Below are 27,813 nucleotides of genomic sequence, written 5' to 3' on the forward strand. Positions count from 1 at the left end.
ATACAAATTAAAAAAATTATTTTTTCTAACAAATACTGTTTTACACAATTATTTTATTTTTTGTCAAAATAAACTTTAAAAATGTACTGAAAGTTATTTTTGTTATTTACAAATAATAGTGGATAATTATGAAATTCCATTATGTAATTGAAACTATTAATATTATCATTGTCAATTTTTTTTTTTTAATTATCACTGTAATTGTTCTTTCTTCCTCAGCAAACTTGATGATTTGTCTATATTATTATTTTTTAATCAAACAATTGCAAGTAAAAAAAATAAAATTACATCTAGCTTACAACAGGATAATTTAGGATTATATTTTAAAAGACTGATCCCATTGGCAAGACACACCATACTAAAAAGTGGTTAGTTATAACTTGTAAAAATAGTTTGGGGAGCACCCTAGTGTAATAAAAGGCTAAAATTGCCATGACTAGAAGGAAGGAACTCAATATTTAATTTTATATAAAAGTTTGTGACTTACGATTAACGATGACCTAACGTCAATCGCTGAGCCAGTCAGCCACTTTTATAGGGGTCTTAAGCTAAAATCAAAATCAGGTTTTATACTATTTTAATATACTGTAATTTATCATCGTCCTTTGATCTTCATTAGTACAACAGTTGTATGTTTACGTCTGATAGTTTGTATTCTGGTCAACATCAGCATATTATTATAATAATTAATTAGTCAAATTTTGTTTTCTCATGTTTTCAGGTTTAAATAAATACGAAATAAATGAAACCCAATAAAAATCAAAAATGTTGGTTAGGTAATCAATTGTTTATCATTTAAAGAGGCTAATGAGTATTGATCAAAAATCTATTTTTCCACATTTATGTAAAATGCTACATTTATGATTAATCACTTTCTGTCCCAACAAGTCTGCATCTAGTGAAAGAACAGTTAACAGTTTCAGCAATGCGTCAAACTTAATTAAAGTCTACTTATGTTATTAAATCGATAGTATTTCATGTAATTGAAAGAGATTTATCAAATGTTCTAAATAAAGACAATTAAAAAAAAAATGAAAATACGAATAGAGGCTTGAATTGTAATGACTAGTGCATTATTATTATGTTACCCAAATCAATTACTTAACTTTCACTTATATTACAAGAAATTAAAAACTTGAATTTGTAGCTAAAATAATATACCTATTTTAATAATTTATGTTTACCTTTACCTCTTTCCACTTTTTTAATGGTTCGTACTTCGTATACACAGTACACACTAAAATAATCAAATAAAATATTAAATTTACATTTAGTAATAACTAATGTAATATGATCGGGGTTTTTTTTACTAATTATAAAGATGGTAGGGCTGAAGTCCTCCCCTTACTTTAAGGTATAGTTACGCCTCTGGGCCTTCTCATATATATAAATGTATCAAAGTTTTAGAGCTAATTCAGATCAAAATTGAAGTTCGACCATAGTGGTAGGTTGGGTGGTCATATGCCCCCTCCCTAGAATATGTATTATTTATAACGAATAGAACATATTAATGTGCTACATGAGTTTGTCAATAGATTCAGCAAGGTCTGTGTTTTTATGACTTACTTTTTACTGTCTGTTTAGTTGAATAATACTGGTTATAGAAAATAAAATATATTTGTAAACTATATATACTTATAATTACAGTTATTATGATTGGACGTATTGATAATTAGACCAGTTTTTTTTATATTTGGTCAATACCACTCAAGTTACTGTGTTAAAAATCCATATAGTATTGCACTTAACGGAGTAAATCCAAAGCATTTTTTAATTTGTAATGGGAAACGCCATCGTTTAGGATTAGCTGGTTATCTATAGACTATATAATGCAATATATCAGGGATGGGCAACTCAAAGTAACTACAGGGCCAATTTTTAGGAAATTAAAATCTAGCAGGCCAGAGTATAGAAAACAAATAATATACTCACCAATAATAACAATAGAGACGAGAGACTACCTATTCATATATTATAGATAAGAGATGGCGAACCTATGGCACGAGTCTTGCTACTCTATCTCATTTAGAGACACACTCAACTTGTTTTTTTATCATTCAAGCCACGAATGTAGGAATTTTTCAAGTTTAAAGAATGAGTTATCAAATTATTTGGCACGTAGGTAAAATAAAATCCAACCAAAATTTTAATTTGGCACATGAGTACAGAAAAATTCGCCATCCCTGTTATAGACATACATTATACAGATATATAAATATATAGATATTCATTTAAGAGGGTACACTAATTACCTATTTATCTCGAAAAGTATTAACTTTTTTTGAATTTTTTTTTAAACTTTTAGATATCTGTTTTTCTAAAACTGTATAATATTTAAAATTTAAAACTTAATATTTATTGGTGAAACCACTATCATCTTTTGATTTTCAAACAGGAACATATGATAAAAATGTTATACATTCATAAAACCATTTTATTTTTGAATGTTCGCATTAACATTTTTATTTTTCGTTATTTCATTTACGAGATACACTTCTTCAAAGTTTTTTAGATTAAGGAGGTGTTGATTATACTATTTATTCATTTTTATAGACCAGGAGCTAGACGTGATGAATTCGATATCGTTCAACCATTATATGGTTCAACCCAAGGTAACAATTAATAAGTGATGTTATCAACTATTGTATTTTGAACCCAAATCATTTATTAGCATATCGATTAATTATACTTACCGAATTACCTACCTGTGAATTCGATATTTGTAGCAGTAGCACTGCCGACTATATAATACCTCCTTAGACTACCAAACTTTGAGGAGCTGTATCTCGCAAACGAAATAACGAAAAATAAAAAATTGTATGCGAAAATTCATAAAAAAAATAGTCCTATCAATTAATGATTTTTTTGTTGTATGTTCCCATTTGAAAATCAAAAGTTGATAGTAGTTTCGCCAATAAATATAAGGGTGAAAAAATTAGAATATTACACAGTTTTAGGAAAGCATATATAATATATATAAACGTTAAAAAAAAAATTCAAAAAAAGTTAATACTTTACGGGATAATTAGTGTACCCTCTTAAATGGATCACTCTGTATATTATCTATATATAATTAGCAAATAAATATAATATAATAAAAACCAAAAAACCAAATAAGTTTTTTTTAATTTGAATAAAGAATTAATGATATTTTTCATTTCGATTTTAAGTTTAAATTGAAAAAATGCAACAATATCTGATTTTAAAACGATAATTTCGTTTAATATTTAATTTTATAGCCAGCTGATAACCTACTAAGTACTAAGTAAAATAAAACGTTTAGAATTAAATACTTCACACGTAGGTAGACACAATAAATCAATGAAAAATCTCAGCTTAGCTAGTACTTTTTAGAACCATTGATGAACTTATAAATGAATAATCCAAATTCCATAAACCATATACCTATATTAAAGAAGGTAACCAGTTTACAACAAACAATTTAATAAAATATTTAATATAATGATACTAACTGTAGTATATTAGTATATAATATATACAATAAACAAATATAGGTTTATCGCTTATGCTTGCATTGTTATGTAATATATTTTATTGTTGGGTAAATTTATTTATTTTCAAATGTTTTATATGTTACCTTTACCCTCTTGCGAGGTAAAATGATATTTTCATTTTTTAATTGTGTATATGTGCGAGCGTCTAACATAATATGAAATCACAACGTTTTAATACAAACAATTAACAACAGTATTCAACCTATATTATGTATTGATTGTTGAATAAATGTACAAAAATGTGAGTAACCAACCTCACCTGTTACAATAACAAAATATCCCGACCAGTAGGTATTTGTAAATTAAAATAATTTAATGTTTATATTTATGAGATACAGATACTTATAAGTCATCAGGTCTTCAGTTACCTGCAGGCTATAATTTATTCTTACTGACAAAATATTATGCTGAACTTGGAGTTTATTTTCAAAATATTCCTTCGGTCCTCTTAAAAATAAAAATTTAAATATTATAATATAAATTTTAAGACCAGAATTTTGGATATTTTATTTTTTTGTACTAATGTTTTTACATATTAAACTACTATACTAGTGGACGACAATATTGAATATATCATATTAAACTAGTTTTAATTAATGTAACTCCCTACATAAAATAAAAACATTACCGAATTGAATGGTGTTTTTAATTTTTATTAGAGCACTCAAAAACATAATATCTTCAAATTATAATTTTTAACATTTTTTACCTTTTAAAGGTTTTTACTTATATAGTATATAAAGTTCTTAATACAATTAAACACGTGTCACAGCTCATATTGTGGGTTATGCACTAGGAAGTATGTACTAATATTTAGCCTCATAATTCATAAATATTAAATATTTATCTAGTATTGACTCATACTCAAACAAATAGTATCTACATACTATAGTGTCTTAGTGGCTAGTAGTAAAATTATTAAAATACAATTCATCGACTTATCGACAAATATTGATTGTTATATAGAGATTTGGGATTGACTGAGACTTGCCAATTCTGTGATATATATTGATGCCACATGTAGGATTTGTAATCCCATTTTATTAACATGTAAAACAGCTACGTATAAAAACTTGAAAAAAAATATAAATACAAATTGCCAATGACAATAATAAGAAGAGGATAAGACGCTCTGCTGTATAGCATATAAAGTTTCAAATGTATACCTCATAATTAAGTAGGACAAGTAGGTTACTTATTGAGTAGGAGTTTGAAAAAAGCTTATTTTTTATGTCAAAATGACAACTTAAAATGTCTATAAAAAGAGTAGTGTCAATAATATATTTTCTTTATTTTTAGAATGCTGTAAGAACAACTGCCGAATAAACTTTAATTAAATTGCCAAGTTTTTTGACAAACATATTTTTTCATCGTAAGACGAACATTTCTAATTTTGATTATTAATTCTTAAAATACAAAAAAAAAAACAAAATACATTTTAATCAAAAATGTGTAGAATTTAAAGAATAAATTCCCGGCTTTTCGTAATTTTTATAAAATTTATCCAGATTATTTTGAAAAATATTGGTGATTTTTCATTTTCCTTCTTCTACAATAAAAGTCGAAGATCAAATCATTCTTACTACTTCTCCAAAAGGGTTCTGACAGACCAAAAAAAAAATTCACACAACATTGTAATAAATTGTATTATATATTTATACATTGTACTTCAATAGTTCAGAATAACTTTAAACGGTTTAGTTTGATCATAAATCATAATGCAATGCGAACCTTTATAATAATAACAATAATAAATACAAAGCATATATTACAATAATTTATATACATGTACAAAAGTTTCTACGTAAGCGCGAAAATTTTGAATAATTACTATATGTCTGTATATAGTGTATAGTATATAATATATATATTATAAAATATATCAACATACACAGCGAGGAGGACAGTGAGTAACTTTTTTTCAAACCCAGATTTCGGTATCAAAAATATAGTTTTAATGTATTTTTTTTTCCAAGTATATTGAAAAACGTACAATATAATACAAATATTTTCGATAGTAATATTTCGTCATTCCCTGCAAGGTAATCTCGTATAATAATTAGAGGGAGATTTTGGGGGTAATAATGTCAGATTATCTATAATAATATACGGACAATAGGTTCAGATCGATTTCACCCCCACTGCAATTTGCAAACACAAAACAAATAACTGCAGTCTGCAGATTTCTTACGGGCGGCCGACACGCCGTATATATTATTATATATATGTACACATTATTGCCCAACAGCTTTCGAGTATTTTACAACGAGGAGGGGTGGCGGCGGCTGATGCCCGTGGACTACATACCTTCACCCCCCTAGACGGGCGGTATCAACGAGTAAGGTGCGTAGGGGATGTCATGGTGTTGGGGCGGCAAAGCGTACGCCGCGGACGCGGGTGACTGGGCAGCGTCGGCGCCTCCACCGGGCGACGGGGTCGACTGCAGCAGTTCGGTCATGAACCCGATGTACGTGATGGCCAGCCTGAGCGTTTCGATCCGGGACAGCCGTTTTTCGTAGGCGAACGTGGGCACTTTGCGCCGGAGCTTGTCGAACGCCTCGTTCAGGTTGTACATGCGCCGGCGCTCGCGTATGTTGGCCGCGCGCCTTTGCGCCAGCGTGGCCACCCGTCGCCGGATTTTCTTCGACGACGCCATTGATGACGACTTTTGCGAACTACCGCCGCTGCTTCTGAAACGATAATAATAATAATAATATAATATATGAACCCAACTCAATTTTGAACGATAGCAAAATGGCCGCTCCCGTTTCAACAAAAGTTTCTAATATGTGCCTATAATAATTATATTATTCTACAAAGACAATATTTGTATCAGCCTCCTAAAGGTGATGACAGACAAAAATTTAAGAATTTTATATCAATCGCTTCGTTTAGAATCTAAAGTGAAATCGCAAATAATTTCAAAAGAGCCTTTAGAATGTATATATTATAAAAGAGGATTTCTTTACCAACTAATTAGCATTCAGCCAAAACTATGATAACTGTAGAGCAGTAGTTCTCCACCTTTTTTAGTTCACCGTTCACGGCACACGTTCATCACAAGTTTTCGTGGCACACTCACGCACTTGACAACAACAACTTCGGCAACTTCACCGAGGGCATTAGTTAACCCAACGCGCCTATTAATGTATCGTCTTATATGCACAATTAGTGCACAATTAGTCAATTGGTATTTTCTATGTATGTCCGAACAACTGTACAATTCTAAAAACTGTTTTTCTGTTTGTACTTTGTACTGACGGAGCACCTGCTATGACTGGAAAATTCAAAGGATTTGTTGCTAAAGTTAAGAACAATTTTCCAAATATGGGCTCAACATATTGCTTTATACACAGCGAGGCTCTTATGGTGAGTACTATTCCTGCAGAACTGAAAATAATTATGAACCTATAGTTGTAAACTTGGTAAATTTCGTTAAATCAAGTGCTCTTAAAACAAGACTTCTCAAAGAAATGTGTCATGAAGCGGGATCCAAACATGATACTCTGGTTCTTCATACAGAGATAAGCTGGTTGTCGAAAAATGAAGTCCTGCAAATATTTTATGAGCTTAAAAACGAGCTGTCAAGACTCTTTAGCTCTAAAAAACCTGACTGTTGGGTATTTGAATGACACAGAGTGGTGTGCCAAAGTAGCTTATATTTAGCAAATGTATGTTATCAATTTATCATTTAAACTGCTTAAATGAGAGTATGCAAGGAAAAGAAGAAAATGTCCTGATCTCAAGTGATAAACTGAAAGAGTTCTTGAAGAAACTACAAGTTTGGAAACTGTATGTAGAAAAGGAAAGTTTAAAGATGTTTCCTTTACTTTTTGATATAAATCCATATATCAACCCTGTGCACAAGGTGACATAACCGCTCAATTAGTTTTAAATCAGCTCACAGCTCTTGAGGGTATAGTATGGCACAGTATTTTCCCCAAATCCCAGTAGACAAGTATGATTGGGTGCGTAATCCTTACGTTACTTCGTCATAATCAACAACTGACCTATCTCTTGAGAAAGTAGAACAGCTGGCAGAAATTCAAGAGGATAGAACACTATGGCTGAAATAGTGAAATATAATGAATTGCAACTAATTAGTTCAATCTAATTAGATTTTGAATGTGTATGCAAAGACAGAATATCTTGTAATAGCAGAAGAAACAATCAATATTTTATTACTGTTTTCAACCACCTACTTATGAGAGTTAGTATTTTCGGCACTAACAAACGTAAAAAAAATCGGGAGAGACTTCATTCCGTTGATCAGGAAATGCGTGTGTGCTTGTTTTCAATTCGAACGCGTATCGAACTTTTGTGTACGAAACGACAAGCTCAAGATTCTCACTAATAATTTTAATTATTTTCTTTTTATGATACATATATATACAGAGTGATCCAACAAGTATTCATGCATGGTTTCCATTAGTTGAAGTAAATTGTATAAGTATTGGTCGCTCTACGTTGTCATAGTCCACGTGTCCAAAGTTTTTTTTATTTTTTGTACACGATAAGTAGTCGGTTTTCAACTTTTGTATCTTTTCTGATGGGAAAGTAAATCTAGTTGGTGCATTTGGGAGGTCAAAAATTAAAATTCTCAGTATTTTTTAAAAACCCCGTGAAAAACAAAAAAAATTTAAGGAAAAACGGGAATTTTTACTCAAAATTGGTTTTTGACAAAATCGATTTCGGTTAGATAGGTACATGGCACTACATGCAATTTTTACTAAATGTTTATATTAACATTTTATATACACCTTAAAATTTTCTGTTTAAAGTTTAAATTTTTAGAATATTGCCATGAATATATCAATTTTATAATCATATTATGCTACAGTAGGTACTTCATACAGTAATACCTACGAGTATACGGGCAATTAAAACAAAGTATACAACCATGGAAGCCACTCTGCTGTACAATAGGTTTTTAGAGTTTTTTTCAAATTCAAATATCAATAATTTTGTGTAAATTTAAGTTTAAAATGTCTATAGCAAAAAAAACTGTTTTAATATATTTCTTTTAAATATTTTGGATATATTTATGGAAATCCTTGTTTTAAATTTTAAACCTTTAGTTCTACAAATTGAACATTTTATAAATTTCTATTATAATTTGTAAATTTTCGAGATTTTGATAAAATTAAAATTTTAAATACTTGACAAATACTTGACTAAATCGTGCAAATGTATATTTGATATTTATCAACTGCTATTCTTATTAAAACAACTTAAAAGGAATCATGTATTACATTTTCAAGGATTTTTACAACAATTTTTTACTGATATTTATAGAAAAAATACTAAAATACAATTTGAAAATGTCTATAAATAACGCATAGCAAATCAAAATTGTATCGTGTATGAAAAATAATAAAATAAAGATTTGGTAAAAATTTCAAGTTTAGGATTAATTTTTTAGTTACAACAAAATAAAAAAAATCGTAAATACAAAACATTTATGTACATGTATTAATGTTCTACATTCATTTATTTCAACATTGTTGAATAAAGTTATCCCTAGATGGTAAAATACCCTACCTAAGATATCCATAGTTTTCGTTTAATTGTTTTGGAAAACATTTTCTGATTTAATTTAACTGTATAAGATAATTAAGTATTTTTATTTAACATTTCTAAAAAATATCAATAGTTCGATTATTAAAAGTAGAATCCCAATTAACAACGCGGTGTAATTAATGAGCTATTTTTTCATTGTTAATAAAGTACTAATTGGTATATTATTATCAATATAATTTCATTTTGGATTTTGATAAGTATCGTAATAACTAATGTTAAATTGTTAACTTAACAAGTTGTTTCCTAATTGGTAATACTACATTTTAATAATAAAAATAAAAATCATAAAACCTTCTACCGACTCGTATACCATCAATAATATTATTTATATATATATACACCCAAGACTCACTAATTCTATGTTATCGCTGACTATTGTTCTCAATCGTCAATCGATCGTTTTTTATGCATGGTGCATACTATCATTTTGATTGCATATTTAAATAATTTTATAATAAAAATGATACCTATACATTTTTTTAAGAGTATTTATACTTTAAAAAGCTGCTCTTGTTCTCTACTGATGTATAGTAAATAAATTAGTAATTGTGATTATTATTTAAAATAAATACTGTCCCCTTAATAATTGAGAGTTAAATTCCATCAGTTAGTTGCTTTTAAAATCAATTCATGTGAAGGATTTTCATATTATAATATGCACATTTATTGTGAGTTCTATTCTATATTTTCTACCTATCCAAAGTATGAGTTTCATATCTTAGATTACCCTCCAATCTAATATTTCAATTATGTATTTAAAAAACTTATTTTTATGTGCAATGCACATCTCATAAGCTGTAAAAACTTGAATTTTTAGTTTATACATTGCCTTTGCATGCCGTATATTATATGAGTTATAATTATGTTAGTTTGAGCATTGCGCTTTTAATTTTAATATTGTCATACCTTAATACCTATAAGTTGGAGGATAGATTGGAAGGTAGTATGACGTATGAATTATAAATGTGTAACCTATAGGGATGACAACGTTAAAATTAAAAGCTCAATGCTCAAACTAATATTATTTATTTATATTTGTATAATATTAGGTATATATTTATCATTAACTCATATGATATACGGCATACATAGGTAATTTCTATACCAATAACAATATTAACAATGAATAACTAATAAGTAATAACTATAAAAAGTATTGAGTAATCATTTTACTCTACAATGTAGTATAGTGACTGCGTATATAGTGCATCTACAGTGTACAGTGTATTAATATGAGTAATAGGTAATTATACTATCGGTATAACCCGGTACATCGTACATAGGTAGGTAGATAGATACTATATGACAAAATACGTCTATAGTACTATATAGTACCTACTATACAGTAGGTTAAATTCGTTTTCGTCAAAAAAATTACGCTTAAAAAGTCATTGTGTTTATAAAATATAATAGTATATTCTATAAGTTTCAAGTAGGTACCTACCCACAAATAATATTTTTTAAATACAACTTATACTTTCAAGTTTTTTTAGCGATATATAGCAATTTTTTTTATCAATATTAGTTTTAAAAAAACTTATTATAATCGAAAGTTTCCTAGTTACACCAAAAATTATTATGAGTAAAAAATCCCAGTTTTTTCTAAGGTTTTTATTTGTTTTTCCCTCCACTTTCGAAAACTACTGGGAATTTTAAATGTTGTCCTCCTGAATGCACTAATAAAATTATTTTTCCCACCAGGAAGATACTGAAGAAAAGTACTTACTTTACACACTATATAGTCCACAGAATTAATTGTACAGATATTGAGATATTATGGTATATCGTATATACAGGTAGCACGTGAATTATTTGCTAAAACAGGTACCTATTGGTTAAATACCTGCCTTTGCAGCCTATCAATATATTTTTACTTATACTAATAATTTGTTCTATAATTGCATAGAAATATTGAATGATTCCAGTCTGCAGATATTATAAATTATAATACAATAATGTATAGATTATAGATTACCTATATAGAACGTATACGGCTCTTCTTATCTGACTTACGATGTAATATTTACTTATATAGTCTTATCTCATAATATCATATGGGTACTTATGTCTTTCTATTGTTTCATTTGTTTAATTTATAATAATCTGTTTATTCCAAGTATTAAATATGATTCATAGTTAAAATATTTAAAAACCAATTAGTGGTAATAACCAATATTTATAGACGACTTGCATGATACAAGATGATATTATAAATATTACAAATATCATGTTGTATCAACCAAAATAATGAATAAAACAAACTGCTATAAAAAAAATGTATGGTTATAAAATCTTGAATAACCAAATTGAGTACCAGTATACCAGTAGACGTTGTTTATATATCATTATGCTCAATGGCATCTAGTCTATAATTTCAATTTTTAAGCTTTTGTAATCACAGATTAAACATAATACAGTAAAACTTCCATAGTTTCGTGTAATTTATTTTCACAATTTTTTTTAAACATCAATATGTTTATGGAATAAATAAATTTGAAATGTAATAACTTTTTTCAAAATATTTTTTTTTTGTATTTCTTGACAGTGTATATTTCTTAAATTATTTACTATTCATATAATTTTTATAATTTTTGTCATACTTTTTAACTAGTAGTATTTATGTTTTTTTGTAAGGTCTTTCTGTTGTACAATCACCCCCCCTTCATCCCCTACTAAATAGGTCTCTGGGTGCCTATTCATTTTTATGTATATTCATTATTCATAGAAAAAAACTAGGAAAAAATGTATGCAGGTACTCAATCATGCAGTTCTATAAGTTTTTCGTTCATTTATATAGATTAGAGGACATATTTGGTATACATGGTGTAATATAGGTAGGTTTTTTTATAGTTTGCAGTATTGAATAGTTATATCAATCAATAATCATATACTTATGCATTACCTGTAAGTATATACTTGAAGTAGATCGTTAAAATTTACCATAAAGCTAACACGGAAAAACGATGTAATATATACATTATACAGTATCCGAAAATTGTATATCATAGGTAGGTATATCGTATATATTAAAATATTAATGAATAATATTATTATTACCTGGGAACAGCATTTTGAGTTACACTCTGTTGCTGAGCATGGTTATGCGGATTTGGCCACATTTGAGATACTGAAGATGAGTGTTGGTGAATATGGTGATGGTGTAAATGGTGATGATAATGATAGAGGTGAGCATCCGGCCAGCATTCATCGTAACTTTGACTATCCTGTTAACGAGTAATTTATTTAGTATTATTCTAATAATTTTTTTTAATAAATTATAATATTTTTAATGGATAACTAATTCAGCTATAGACAAGCTATATGATATAACATCACCTACGCAATTTATAAGCAATGTAATCGTTGTTACTTATGGACATTCAGCAATTCAGAACTTTATGTACATCTAATTAGGATGAGAAAGCTCACAAATAAGCACTACAAATATATGAGCATATCATTTTAAAACAATTTAAAAAACTTATTGAGATTAAAATAGGATAAGTTGTAAATAAATAATATGAGAAAAGCTGAATTCGAGGTGCTTGCCTTAAGTCAGCATATATGATGATATCTCATAACTAACAGCGGTCCTTGTTAAAATTATATACGAAAAAATTTAATTGGAAAAGTTATAAAAATACTTTTTTCACATTATAACAACTGTAATAACTATTAATTATTCTAGATATTTGCTAAATATTGTCACTTACTGTATTCGTCAAACTCGAATCCCAAGTGGGTGTATGACCCGTAGTTGCGAATCCGTTGCTCATCATTGTGCAGTGCTTCAGAATATGAGAGCAAGTACAGCGAGTTTACCGGGGGCGTATTTCCCTTTTTGTGAAAGCTTGATATTGGTCCATCAGATCAGCCAATGATGATGCAAGCAGATGTTGGTCCGTTTCAACCCTCTTGTTGTCTTGAAAAATATTATTTTGTAGTTCTAAAAAAATCATAAAAATGTCCAATTAAATTCATTACTTGAACTGTTGATAATCAAAAATAATATAAAATACGAACTATGTTACGTTTTTAGTGCATTTTAGTAGCGTTACCTACCGTATAAAATATAAATACTTATGTCTTATGTAGTTTTGAAAAAGATATTTTTGTGATAAACTTAGCCACTTAGGTACATTATCTTTGTTTGATATTTATAAAAATAAAAATAATAAAGATGTATCTGTAAAATTGTAATTTTTAAAAGCCAGCATGTAATGGAAATTTATTTAAAATGAAAAAATATTTGGCCTCGATCGATTCCGGATGATTTTACAATTTATACTTATACACATTTTAACATATTTAAATTACCTACATAAATTAATATTACAGTACAAATTATTGTTAATATTAAAAACCGGAGAATTCGCCCCGCTGTATAGTAGACATTGTTATATTGACTAGATAACTGTAATCTGAAATGAATCTATACTGTTTTTATTTTTTAATATTGCCACGATAAATCTAATAACCTACGAAAAATGATTCTGAGATAATCGTATATAGTCAATCATTCTTTCTATAGTGATATTTTCTAATTTATTCGGATTACCATTTAAAAATGTTCACGTATAAATCACGTATAAATTATGTAACAATAATAAATTATATTGTATATTATTTGTATTAACTAATACCTGTGTAAATCTGCAATACCATCTTATAGTATTTAATGGAGGAACGGTGCGTAAATATATAATAATATATAATGTTCATATATTATTTATTTATTTGTTTATTTATTTATTTAAATATTGTACGAGTTTTTACCCAGTTATATGATTTAATTTAATTTAATTTAATTTAATACAATATCATTAAAAGATAATTTTTAAACAATGGTATAACATTTAAAATATTTTGAAAATCTCACTATGTATAGAAAACAATAAGTAAAGTTTCAAGTGTCTAAACAAAATATTTTTATTTTTGTGCTATATAAGACAAACATTTGAAGAACAGTGTTTTAAAATTTCAAGCCCTAATTATTAAAATTGAAAATTAAATACGAATCTTGCCCAAATTTGAACATCAAATACGCTTATAAAAAAATTCGTGCTAACGTACATTTTATGTATGCCAAAAGTTTATAATTATAGCATATACCTATAAGAAATCTTCTATTAAATGTTCAAGCTTTTCGACAGAGCCTAAACAATTTTAACAATACCAAGCAGAACAAACTAAAAAATAAATTATTGCACGATAAAAATGAATGGTAGGAAAGTACATATTGATATTAAATCAATATTTCAAAATGTCTATATATAACTATATACTTTGTAGTTATATCTATTCATATCATATAATGTATGTTTATATAATATATATGACTATATGAGTGAATTTTATATAATAAATAATAGGATGTGCAGGCTCGCAGCTAATCCTAATAATTAAAAGGTTTTGTAAAAAAACAAATGAATCATAGAACCTAAATATCATTACGTTTTTTGAAAGTTACCTGTATGATTTTTCTACATTTCAATATTTCTATATTAAAAATATACCTATACAATCTACACTATGAACAATTATTTATTAAGGTATGGACATTGAAAAGTTCTGGACTACGAAAACAATGAAACTTACAGACATTATATTTTGACAAAAAATGTAATTTCATCTATATTACGACAGCAGAAGATATTAGGATGATTTATGACGTATAACGTTATATAATATAAAAATCCTTCTTTGAACTCTATATATATTGAAATAATATATTAAGCGTTAGGAAATTATTTAATTTGTTACGGCATTAGTCGTGTGTCGAAACGCATGTCAAATTTAATAAATATTTTGCTAAATGAGCGTATTCGCGCTAAGCCTCCCTACATATTTTGATTTGTTCAATAACACTGTCGCCCTCCGTTTAACCGCGTGTTATGATATACGATTAGCATTACACCCTTAGTTGACTCCAGTAGCATCTGCCGTATCCTTTTCATATATATTGTTTCTATCAAGTGTATATAACAGTATCCCCTCATATGTTTTTTACGGAATAATGGATATTATTATACATAAAAATGATTGGAACCGAACTACTAATTCTCAACGAGATTCAAAAATGTTTAGAATATTAATGATTAAATTCATATTACATAGTCGTATATTCGTATATAGTTGGATATAGGTACATAACTTATACACGAATGATACTAGTATTATTTTGTTTATATTGTATGTTAAACATATTTCATTTAGATACCTATAATTTCTGGACGATCCAGTTAAATTTTAAATCCAAAATTGAATTATAACTGCATATTCCAATAATAATATAAATATTTTAATATTTATGTATAAATAATATTAACCGTTCACTTGTTTGTTACCATAGCTAAATGATTTCTATACAGCAGTATCACGCTTGAAGTTATTAATTCCCCTCTTGCCAATATACACGGTCTATTGTTATTTGCTATATTGTGTTGCCTTTATTAATTTTATTAAAATAATGCAATGCACCGTGATCTCAATACTTAATATTTAGTTGAGCGTATAACAATATTGTTATATGCCAATGCAAATATATAATAAATATTTATGGCGATGACTACATTTACGCTTCTGCATTGATATTTTAATAGAATAAATATATTTTTTAATATATTATTCTTATTTAGTATAACAACAATAAATACAACATACTTAAAGTTTAAAGCATAGACTACCTAACTGAATAAATATATCAAAATAAAATTTGAAAGAATTTAAATAAAAATATACACATAATAGTTAATATCTTTTTATTATACAGATTGGCATATATATCGTATTGTATAATATAATTTTTTACCAAAACAACTGATCAGAATAATTATAATAAGTAAGTACCCATCTAAAAGGCTAGTTGTGGTTTAAAAAAAAATGTGCATCGATCACATAGTTTATTACGAAAATAGATAGATTTCTGAATAGATTCATTTTAGATTCTGAGCGGAGCGATGAATATATTGATTTTACAATTATGTGTTTTTTGTGTGTTTGTGTCCGTGTACTAAATGTATAATCATCACCAGGGCTAAGGACTTAACGCATTTACTAATTTTTATGGATTAACTTAAAATGTAGCAGAGTGCTATGGAAGTGTATGTCATGTTACAATAACAAGTTCAATTATGAAATTTGAAGTGCTTTTCTTTGCTTTTACACAGATTTTTTAAAAAAATGGTTATTTGAAGTTTTCCTGATTATTTTTGATTTTTTGACCAGTTTATCTAACTTTTTTTAGTTTTCTCCTGCAAAGTTGTTTTTGATAGTGAGCGCCTATTACAATCAGTTGATGTCGAACCGTCATTTTCAGCGAATAAAAGAATTTATATTTGAAAACCTAAAACATATATTTTGATCATTCAATGCAATAATGACGATAAGATTTAATTTGAATTAACTTTTTTTCAACTATTTGTAAATATCGATTACATTTTATTTTTCAAAAATCCCTCAGCAAATACATAAAATCCTGAAAGTAAAATACAATTATTTTTGTAATATAAAGATAAATAATATAATAATAATATATATATATTTTTAAACATTTATTAGAAAATATACAGTCTGTTATATTATAATGGTTACAACTTACAATAAGCATATTAGCTGAATTTACATTGTTTTTGAGTGCGTGAGGTGAGTCGTAGTTACCCAGCAGTAACACTCGACGTGATATTGATAATATGTATAAATATAATAAAAAGATTTATTTATTTATTTTTTGATTTTTTAGTTAAAATTGTTAGTTTTTTTTTTTTAATAAATATTTTTGCTTAAATTTAAGTTTTTTAAATGCTTATAATGATGTTTTTAAGTGCCCATTTCAAAGATTTTAAGTGCCATAAGTCCCAAGCCCTGATCGTTACTGACTATATTATTGTTACAATATAAATACATCTTTGTAATTTATTAAAAATGTATGTTTGTTTATAATTTGTGTTCTATATTTACCAGTTATCAACATATTTATGTTTTTGGTACCTATATGTAGTAGTGTAGTACCTATACTATACCTACTGATGTTATCTATAATTTTGTTTTTTTGCGTGATTTTTTAAATTGCAAATTTAACAGTTTAAACTTCAACATGAATGTACTTTGATGTGTAAACACGTGATAGCTGATAGGTAAATATTATGATTTTATAATCTCATATTCACATAAGTAAACATTACATGGACCCGTGGCTATTTTCTTTACAAATGCGTTGTTAAATCAATGACAAGTGTTATGCGTAAATAATCACGTGCAAAATATGAGTAACGGTTGTTACAACATGATACATAAATGAGCTAATGCATGCCAATTAATAATCAAATAGAAATACTGAATTAGATAATAGTAGATACCTAATACTTCATTAATAATGGATTATAACAATTAAGCCAGCTTGATGTTTATAGTTTACTGCGTAATGCGTTAACACAATTTGAATTAGATAGAAAAACAGAATATAAATACATATTGTAACAACTATCAAGGTTATCAAATTACGGGCAGGACCCGTTTGGACCAATTTTTCTAAAACACAGCTCGTTTGGACCAATTTTAAAGACCCGTTTGGACTAAAAAATATTACTTGTATAGTTGTATACAACTCGTTTGGACCAGCATTTTCCTTCCCATTTTATTTTTAACAGGCTTAGGACTATCTTTGGCATGGTTAAAAATGCCGTTTCTTATTATTATTATTATTATTGTTTTATTATAATAATATCAAATATATATGATTACTTCGGCTTAAAGATAAAAATATTAAATAATAAATAGGTACATTAGGTACAATATACAATTTGTCAAATTATTAATTTTTTAAATACGAGTCCACTGAATTACGAAAATGTATTTTTTTACATTTGTATTATACGTATAACTGTGGGTTTTTGGTCAGTTATCAATTATAAATAATTTTGCTCTGTACATAATCTACAAATTACAAATTAGTTTACACAATTTAACTGGACATCTTATTACTCCGACGATGGCGCGTTTTGTTCGCCGATACGACGCGTATAAACTTAACCAATGTAAACTAAAAGCGTGCGCGTACGATACTCGTCCATGTGAAACGGGCCTTAGCGAGCTTTCTAGTAATTATTTAGAAGTTCTTTATTTAAAATATACTAAAAAAAAATTGGCCCAAACGGGTTCACAAAATCCTGGTCCAAACAGGTTGCATTTTTATTAGTGACCTAAACGTCCCTGGCCCAAACGTGCCTCGCCCAGTAATACACCCATCAAGTTTCAAGGGATCTATTGATATAACTTTTATTGAAAAGGGCCTAGTAGTTTTTGTGTTTATTAACTCCAGATTAATCAACATTCATTCTAAGCTGTATATACAACCAGACTTCGCTATTGAAAAAATTAAATAACATAAAATGTAGTACTATATTTATTTGTGTATTTTGGTTTTATTGTAACTCCGTTTACCGGCAAATTGGCATATGTACTGTTCATCACTTTTTATATTAATTCGACCAAGATGAACAATTTCCTGTAGTAAATTAGATATAATATAGCACTATTCGTATAAATCGAAAGAGGTTCAAATTAAACTCCCTACATTTTTTTGCATATATTTCTAAAAACAATTTTAAATTTCCACAAAGTCGGTAAATTGGTTTTTGAATATATAAGCTTCAAACATATATTTAACTCTCATAATTATATATTTTTAATCATTTAATTATTATTTTAAGATATTATTTATTCATTCCGCATTCGGGGCCATAATGGGATTATTTGATGCATATCTACTTTTACCTCATTTGACAAGGTAACCAATGGCAACCATTTATATACAAAAATAAAATAAAACTATTATCTATTATAAGCAAATAGTTGAAAAAAACTACGAAAAATTGAAATTTTCTTATAACTTAAAATAGAGAAAACTTGAAATGTTTTGAAGATTTTATCATGCATGGAAATAATATTATAAATCTTTGGTGAATATTTCAATTTTTGACCCCCGACGTAGCATCTAGATTCTTCATTTTTCTACCAAAAAAGATATTAAATAAGAAAATTGACACATTTTTAATACCCCAAAAGATGACGAAAGACAGAATCAAAATCACTTCATTGTAAAACCTAAACATTAATCGTTATAGCTCCACACAGAATCTAAAATGTTATTAACTATATAATAATAATTATCATTTAATAATAAATATAATATTATATAATATTTTATACTGCGATATAAAAAATGACGTGGAGTGGCGCAGTTTCATTATCTAAAACTACTCATCAATAAGTTGTGGTGTACACCAGTTAGTTATCACCGACTACCATAGTGTTATTAATTATTAGTTAACATTGGACTTTCTATGTTTATACTTAATAACGTCCAATGCTGGTGTCCCAACACCTACACAATAACAATTGGTAAATTACCCACGTTTTTAATATTTTCCATCAATTTCCTACCAATGAGTGTTATTTATATTTATTCCCACAGTAAACAATACTGCGATTCTATCTATAATAAACCATATTCTTATAATCCACCCACTTAAATTAATGTCTGGCAACCCAATTACCTATCTATATATACTAGGTATGCAAGGGTGATCTAACTAAATAATTGAAGTTAGTAAATAGTAGTCTTTATCTATAGACTATAATTCCTCAACAGTTAAAACACTACCTATGGGCTATCATGCTTAATCCTCAAGATTTCTATCGTGGCTTATTGGTATCAACCATAGAAATAAATGTTTATGATATCAACTGCAGTAAATCCATAGACATATATATATTGTTTATATAATAATTATGTCTATGAGTAAATCGTATTTATTTGATAAAATTATTGTTTTCGTAATTTTTGTACAAAATATCAATATTATCATAATGTAAAATACGAAAACCTATGTTATCAAAAATCGTTAATATCTACATCGTAGAATAAATATTTCAGTATATAAATAAAAAAACTCAGTGATTGTACCTAGGTCAAGACGTAATTATTAGATTGTACTGATTACTATGCTGCACTTAATATTAAATTATGCGCACGCGTGTGCTTACAGAATACCATGCACATGTCATGCCATGAAATGGTGCAATTCCTTTTTAAATTGTAAACATCACTATAATTATAATAGTCTAGTAAAAGGATAGAATAGTAAACATAAACATCACAAATAACGTATGTTACTTCCATCACAATAGTTTTAACAAACATGTACTAATAATGGAACTATGGAAATGTGCAATAGTTAATAAATATTATAATAAATTAAAATCTACTCTTTCCTTTTCAAATAAATTATATTTTAAATTCTGAGAGAAGCAATGAATGTATTGACATTCCTTTTCTACATTTTAAGCCAGTTTGTGATAAAATCGATTTTAGTGTTTTGGTGTAACTCAAAAATAAATATCACAAGATGGTTATTGCTCAACATGTTCAGTTTTTAGTAGGGCAGAGGCGTGAGGACTTGTAGTTCTAAAAAATCAGTATGCAAATATGCACTAAAATGTACAAAATGTGCATTTTAATATAAGATTATTTGTACGAATATATTTTATACATTCTTATTATTCCATGTTATTTCATGTTTTTCCATTTTTTGATTCTGAGCTGTGAATTGATTTTTGTAATGGTTTTTTTTTTGTGTCTATAGGTACGCTCTATATCTATATATCTATATCTTTATACACTAAAAGTAGTTGAAAAAATACTACGATTTTCAACTTTTAAAGCGCAGGTTTCTGATACCAAATTGTATCTAGTTGGTACTTTTAAGTAGTAAATATTCCCCACATTTTTCAAATTATAATAGAAAAACTAAAAAACGGGTTAGTGGATGTCGCTCTGGTGTACAGAAAGTTACAACTAGGTCACTGTTATGGATGGTGTTAAATTTTAATTCAATGATGTAAAATCATTGTAGGTATACGAAAAACGATTATGAACAAAGACAATCTGTCAGCCAATAACATTACCTATAGTAATTTAGTATATTTGATGATATTATTGTGATTAGGGTAATTTATTTTGCTAATAAGCATTAGTACTACTTAGTAGATTAAATTCATTTTTGCCAAAAGAAATACATTTGAAAAGTCATCAAGTGTATAAAATAGAATAATATACTCTAAAAGCTTCAAGTACGTACCCACGAATAATATATATACAAATTACAACAAAATAACTTAAATCATTATTCTTGGTATATATGTTATTTCGTCCACATTTAAACATAAAACAACTATACAAAAACTGTGCTTACGTATTTTTAGATTTTTTGATTACAGAATAACCTACTTATGTGGAACCTTAGCTATAAAAGTTGTCAAAATTTAAACTTTCAATGCATATAAAAAAAATCGTGCGTATATGTTTTTAATATTTTTCATCGAATATTGTAACAATATACAAGGAGCCTTGTATTAAATTTTCAAGCTTTTTAACAAAACAAATACAATTTTATTGCCATTTATAAAAAAAATTTTAAAAGTCGAAAATTTTAAGTTAACAGCTGAAAACGCGTCAAAATATTTTAGTCAAATATATGAATTGATAAAATAAACAAATGGTGTAAATTTCAAGTATCTACAATCATACAAAATAATAAGATACATACGTGATGAGAAATCGAGTGAATATCCAATTTAGTAAAAACTTCAACTTCAAATGATCATAAAAAATTATTGTGGATTTACGCTCACTTTTTTTATTTTTTTCCACTAACAACAACTTGAGGAATATTGTATTACATTTCAAGTTTTTTGACAGAGCGAAAATTTTTTTATCGATATTAGTTTGAAAAAACTATAACAATAATCGAAAATTTTACATGACCATATAAATAGTTCAACACAAGTCAAAATATTTTGAAATTTGTATGGTGTATAGAAAATGTGATTATACACATTCAATGAAAATTTCATGAATCTATGGTATTTTTTTTTTAAGTTAGGTACATCAAAAACAAAAATCGACTTTGTCAAAACCGGGCTTCTGTAAAAATTCCCGTTTTATTTAATTGTTAGTTTGATTTTCTTGCCGCTTTTGAAAACTATTGGGAATTTTTTACTTTTAACGTTTGACCCTCCAAAGTACCAACTACATTAATCTTCCTACCAGCTACCAGAAAAGATGCTGAAGAAAACAGAAGCACTTTCACTGCCACCCAAAAAGAGATGACAGACACAAAAGAAAACACACGGCTATAAAATCAATACATTCATCGCTCCACTAAAAATCTAAAAAAAAAATGAAGGAAAAACGGAAATGTTTACTCAAAACTAGTTTTAAGCAAAATCTAATAAATTACTTTGATTAATTAACATTAATATATCATATAATATAGGTACTTAAGTATATAATATATATACTAACTAATTAGTAGTATATATTGACTGGCAGACCGTTTACGTTCAAAATCATTTTTCATGATATGATAATATATATTATCATTAAATTCAAATTTAACAGGTATACATAGTGACTCACACGACACCTACAATGGCACAAGGTACAACAGAGGTGTACACACTTACCCACCTTATATTTTATTTATTAAAGTATTTTAGGTTAATTTATATTTTATAATATTTTCCAATGGATTATTTCGCACATAAGTGCAACGCATGTAATAAAAGTATAGTATGACTGTAGCTTATAAAGGTATTATATTTAGAACAGTTATAACATACCAGATAGTAGATTATGATACCAATAGAATTGTGTGAAATATTAAAAATACATAAGTCACAGCTAACTACAGAAACTGTTCTTGAAAATGTACAAAATATTTAATTAGAAAAACTTTTAAACTTTCCAACTCAATATGTAGTAAGGTCATATAGGGATAAGGTAGAGGCCTAAGGTGGTTAGGAAACCTAACCTAACGGCTAACCCTGACCCTAACTCTAACCTAACCTATCAGAAGGCATGAAAAATTAATTAAATTAAGTTCTATAAAGTCTACAATGCAAGTTCAAAACCTTGATTTATAATAATATCAATATGACAATTAATCTATACATAATATTTTATTGTATTATGTTATAATACCTAATGCAACAGAATATTACTTCAGAGGACATTTTAATTTTTTTTATGTCTTAAGGGCCTTACAATTAATGACATTTTAATTTATCGTGTTTAATCCTTATAATTACTTATTCGTATAGGTACTGTATAGAACTAAAGAAGTAAATAGTGAGTATATAGTAAATGTAGTACATATATACACGTAATATAGATGATATAGCATATAAGTATTACATTATTATTTATTATTAAGTTTTAATTAATAAACTTATAGGTAAATAGGTTAATACTTAATACCTAAGTACCGAACTAGTAAGTACTAAATAGTAACTGTTATAAATGTATAATAAATATAATATAGTCCACTGCAAACTATAATATATGGTAAATAGTAATACTAATTACATATTATTCATAACATTTTATTACCGCAGCTATGAGCTATATGAATTATCAACTTAGCCGTAATTTTTTTTCATCGAATAAGGTAATTATAGAATTAATGTATAATAGAAACCCTGATTGTTATACCATATTCAAACACTACAATACTTCGTTATAATTAAGATTATAATACATATAATGGAAATATTCTGGAATGTAGACAATTTGTTTATCGATATAAAATGAGTACCTACTTGCATTATTTGAATTACCATGTATATTGATTTATCCTTAAAGCTCCGAGCTCATTATAATCATTATTATTTGAAGAATCCTTTAAATATATAATAAACATTTGATATTGTAATTTCAAATTCGGCATAGGTGAATAATATTATATACACATACAAACGACTATTGAAATAATTTTCACAACGTATATGATAAAATAATATTTGTATTTTATAAGGATATAGAGTATAGCTATATAGGATAAAATATTAAAATATTAAAATAACTATATATTTATATATATATTATAAACTGTAGGACTTTAGAAAGAAAAATATCTGATAATATATAATTGTAATAGTTAGAGATGTGTTTGATTTTATACTCGAATATATTTTTAAATTATCGTTAATTTAATTTTGAAGATTTTTTAGGAAATAGGTACGTTTTGAATCGAATCCACTACGACAATGACAGCCGATAGGTGTTTGATCTTTAACGTGTGCAATATAATATTTATTATTATTAAATATTATATTAAGTATTAAATAGATATTATAATTTACATTTACGTGATTGAAATGTGTCCCGTTGACGCTGCAAAATCTCGTCGTCTCTAGTAGCGTTGTACACTGTACAACCTAACCATGGCTAAAACTAAATACGTTGACTTTTTTTGTAATTATTTAGTTAATTGTGACAAGTGAGCGAGTAAAATGTATGCTAATATATTACTTGAAAGTATATTATGGAGGAAGCGCATAGGCGGTCCTACGGGTGCAGCCTCTGCAGCCTGTGCTGCACCTGACATTACAACCACCACTTTATTTTATTGGTTGAAATCATATAACTATTCATAACTCATAAGGTAGATATTTTATAGTTTATATCTTTGTTATTTCACGATATATTGTTCTGATCATGAACTTAGTTGTTACTTTGTTAGTTTCAGTGTTGGATAGTAACGTAACGAAGAATACAAATTACTATTGTAGTAGCCAGTAACGCTGTAGTAATTTTATTATATATTATTTAAATTAACGCAATTGTAACCAAATTTCTTATAAAAGTAATTTCTTTGGAGCAACGTGTTATTTTCCACGTTATTAAAATAAGTTATGAATGTAGAGTCCATGACATAGACTAAGGGTTAAGATATTCGAGAAAAATTAAAAATCGGTAAAATGTATTTACCATTCTGAAAATTTTAGATAATAATGATGAATATTATAAAATATGCAGGCATTTTACGTATTTTATTCATGTGTATTACATCCATCCATTATCAATATAGTGTACCTACATAATTAATGTATTACATATACTACTATACAATTTACATATAATAATTAATAGTATACCTACTTCTTATTACATTCGGCATTCGTTATAGACTGAATTTGTCGTTAAATTTTGAAAAAGTAACAATTCATTACGCATTACTTTTTGAATGAAAAAGTAACATAACGTGATAAAAATAATGTCGGGAAACGCGAATTATGTAATTTAAATAAAAATATTAAATGTAATAAGTAGCCAAGTAGGTAACGTAATTAGTTTCTTATCGAAAGTAATTTACCTAACACTGGATAGTTGTTAGCTCGTAGATCTGATGATCAAGCCAGAATTAAAGGGAGGAAGACCCTAGGCTAACAGTGGTATCACAGAATAACCTAACCTGGTGGTATTTATAGTCACGCGCGATCACATCTATAATTATCATAATATGAAGAAAAACCAAGTTCGGAGGAAAGGAAATTACTATTTTACTAGTTTCAAAAATTATATGTAATAGTCTAAAGTAAATTATGGTTCATCGATACTCAGTAAATCTCATAGATATATATATTCTTTATTATCTATGGTAAATCTAACTTCGTACACATTCCCATTTCCCAATACCCCTAACATTTAGAAATTAACCATCTATGCTGCACGGCTGCACCTGAAGTAAAATCCTGGGACCGCCTATGAGGAAGCGAAGTGGTAAATATTCCGTTGTCGCGGAACTTTTTTAACCCTACGTTTGGCGGCATTTTTTATTTTCGGCTGCCTACACTGTTGGCATTCCAGGCTTACGCCATTTTTTCGTCCTCCTTATCACGATTGTTATCAATCAGTGGTACGGGAAACGATCGAATTTATAAAAGGGTTCCTCTTACAAAATTGTAATTAATAAAACGTCGTCGGTGGCGTGACGACAGTGCTGAGTACGTCACTCGTCGGGGCCGAACCAAGTGTTTGTCCGTCGTTGTCCCAGTTAATCGGCAACGGTATTTTTTACTTAAATATTATTAATTCTCGAGCGTAATGTTCCAGTTTTCGCCCGTATAACGACAACGATGACGATATCTCCACACGTTAAACGTGTAGCGATCGTCATACTTCAGTACAATTGTTACTGTTGGACTTCGGACGTCGTGTCGTCCCGTTTCAAACGCGTGTTTAATTGGTGATTGTTGTTATTGTTGTTAACAACACCGACACGCGGCGGCCGTCCGGGTTCGTGCAATCGACGATTGCCGCAGTGCGCATTAAACAACAGCCTTTAATAATCGCAATTAATTAAGTGTTCACGCGTAACGCGTTCGTTTTCCCTTCCGCTGTGCCCTTTCGTTTGTTTTGTTTATTTGTTGTTTGCCTTCCTACGTAGGTCGCAGACAGTGGGGAACGCGCAACCAGTCCGCCCGAACCGTACGCACAGCCCCCCGTCCCCACCGCGTTCGGTCGCGTAAAAACCGTATAAATATTTCCGCTCGTCGGGGAACGGGCACCAGTGTTAATCAACGGTTGTTCATAGTCGCAAACGGCCACGAGTGCAAAGGTATTCTTCAAGTCGTGTGTTTTCGTTGTATGGGTGAGTGTCGGCTACAATATTAGTTATAACATTAGTGTAATTATAATTAATAATCATAATATAGGTATATTGTAATTTTGTAACGCAATACCCTTAAGTCGTGACGGTGCGATGCGTCGTTTGTAAAATTATTATTACGGTTTTGTCGGGCTCGACGTACCTAGAGATTGTGATAATATATTTTGGTACTGTACGACGTTGACCACTGTAGTTCACTAACGACTAATGGCATATCAACCTTATATTATTACGAGTAGAGTCCCACACTGGCATTGAAACGCGTAGGTGCTAAGTGGTTTTATTATTTCCGTCCTTTCTCGCCACCTACTTGCATCGGTCTTGCCCACCACGTCCATTCCGTACCGCGGATTCGTTACAGTTCGGTCCTGACTTCCAGTGACCGTGTGTAACAATATTAATATACATATTATTATAATAGACGGGTAAGTATAATATTATGTATTAACGTACCGCGGTCACGGACGGACATAACTGTGTCAATGTTCACACCCGTATATTACCACCGAACGACTATGGGACCGTGGAAGAGTGAGTTCGAATTCCTTGGCCCAATTATGTCTTTCAATATTTGGTTCGCGCCACGATATTCTTAAACCACGATCCCGCACTTTCCAGTGCCGTTCGTTGTCCACTACTCCACTACAACAGTTATTATTTGTAATTTACTGTCCTAATCGAGATTTGTGCTTGCCTTTCAATGTTAATAATGCATTGCCGTGTCCAATCACCGAGTATCGATTAATTTAATTGAAATTGACCCGTGCCCACCAATAACTGTTTTATAGAATTATTACAATTTCCAGTTTGTAATTACTAACTTACTTACTACGAGTTTCGAAACTGTGGTGTGTCGAAACGATTATGTGATAAAAGGAATAATGTATTACTTTTATTATTACTATTAATCGTATACGCGTCGTGTAATATAGACGCTATTACCATTGATTTTCCTCAATTTAAGTATATATATTAATTATTATCAACGATATTACGCAACACGCATCATTGGTATTATGATTATCATAAAATAAAATATCATTCGGAGTATTTAATTTTATAGTTCTATGGAGACTTTTTATCGTCTTGAATTGTAGTTGGAGTTTAATCACTTTCGTCTAAATTTTTTTCATCGAGATATCGCCATAATAGGTTACTGCCGTCGTTTATTTTTCTACGAGAGAAATATTAACAACAATTGCAGT

General features: G+C 28.4%; 1 protein-coding gene across 2 annotated transcripts; it reads right to left on the reverse strand.

Annotated features, from left to right (window-relative positions):
- Window positions 1-4,987: 4,987 nt before the first annotated feature.
- Window positions 4,988-24,485, reverse strand: LOC111034211 (protein Fer3-like). Of its 2 annotated transcripts, none has more exons than XM_022315314.1 (4): window positions 24,300-24,485; window positions 12,809-13,041; window positions 12,153-12,319; window positions 4,988-6,202 (listed from the first exon to the last, which is right to left on the reverse strand). In XM_022315314.1, the coding sequence occupies exons 2-4, from the start codon at window positions 12,872-12,874 to the stop codon at window positions 5,833-5,835; spliced, it is 603 nt and encodes a 200-aa protein (XP_022171006.1). In that variant the 5' UTR covers window positions 12,875-13,041; window positions 24,300-24,485; the 3' UTR covers window positions 4,988-5,832. The 2 variants fall into 2 exon arrangements, with proteins under 2 accessions (XP_022171006.1, XP_022171005.1); XM_022315313.1 differs by having other exon boundaries at window positions 4,988-6,205; window positions 24,300-24,481.
- Window positions 24,486-27,813: the final 3,328 nt, after the last annotated feature.

Source organism: Myzus persicae, unplaced genomic scaffold (genome assembly GCF_001856785.1).
Source record: "Myzus persicae strain clone G006 unplaced genomic scaffold, MPER_G0061.0, whole genome shotgun sequence".
Classification (NCBI taxonomy): Eukaryota; Metazoa; Arthropoda; class Insecta; order Hemiptera; family Aphididae; genus Myzus; species Myzus persicae.

What these genes read in the sequence shown, in the direction of transcription:
- LOC111034211 (XM_022315313.1), bottom strand. Translation starts at nt 12,874, where the DNA reads ATGATGAGCAACGGATTCGCAACTACGGGTCATACACCCACTTGGGAT. An exon ending in ATTCGAGTTTGACGAATACA is followed by an intron (nt 12,320 to 12,808) that starts GTAAGTGACAAT and finishes ACTCGTTAACAG; the next exon opens with GATAGTCAAAGTTACGATGA. An exon ending in ACTCAAAATGCTGTTCCCAG is followed by an intron (nt 6,206 to 12,152) that starts GTAATAATAATA and finishes TTATCGTTTCAG; the next exon opens with AAGCAGCGGCGGTAGTTCGC.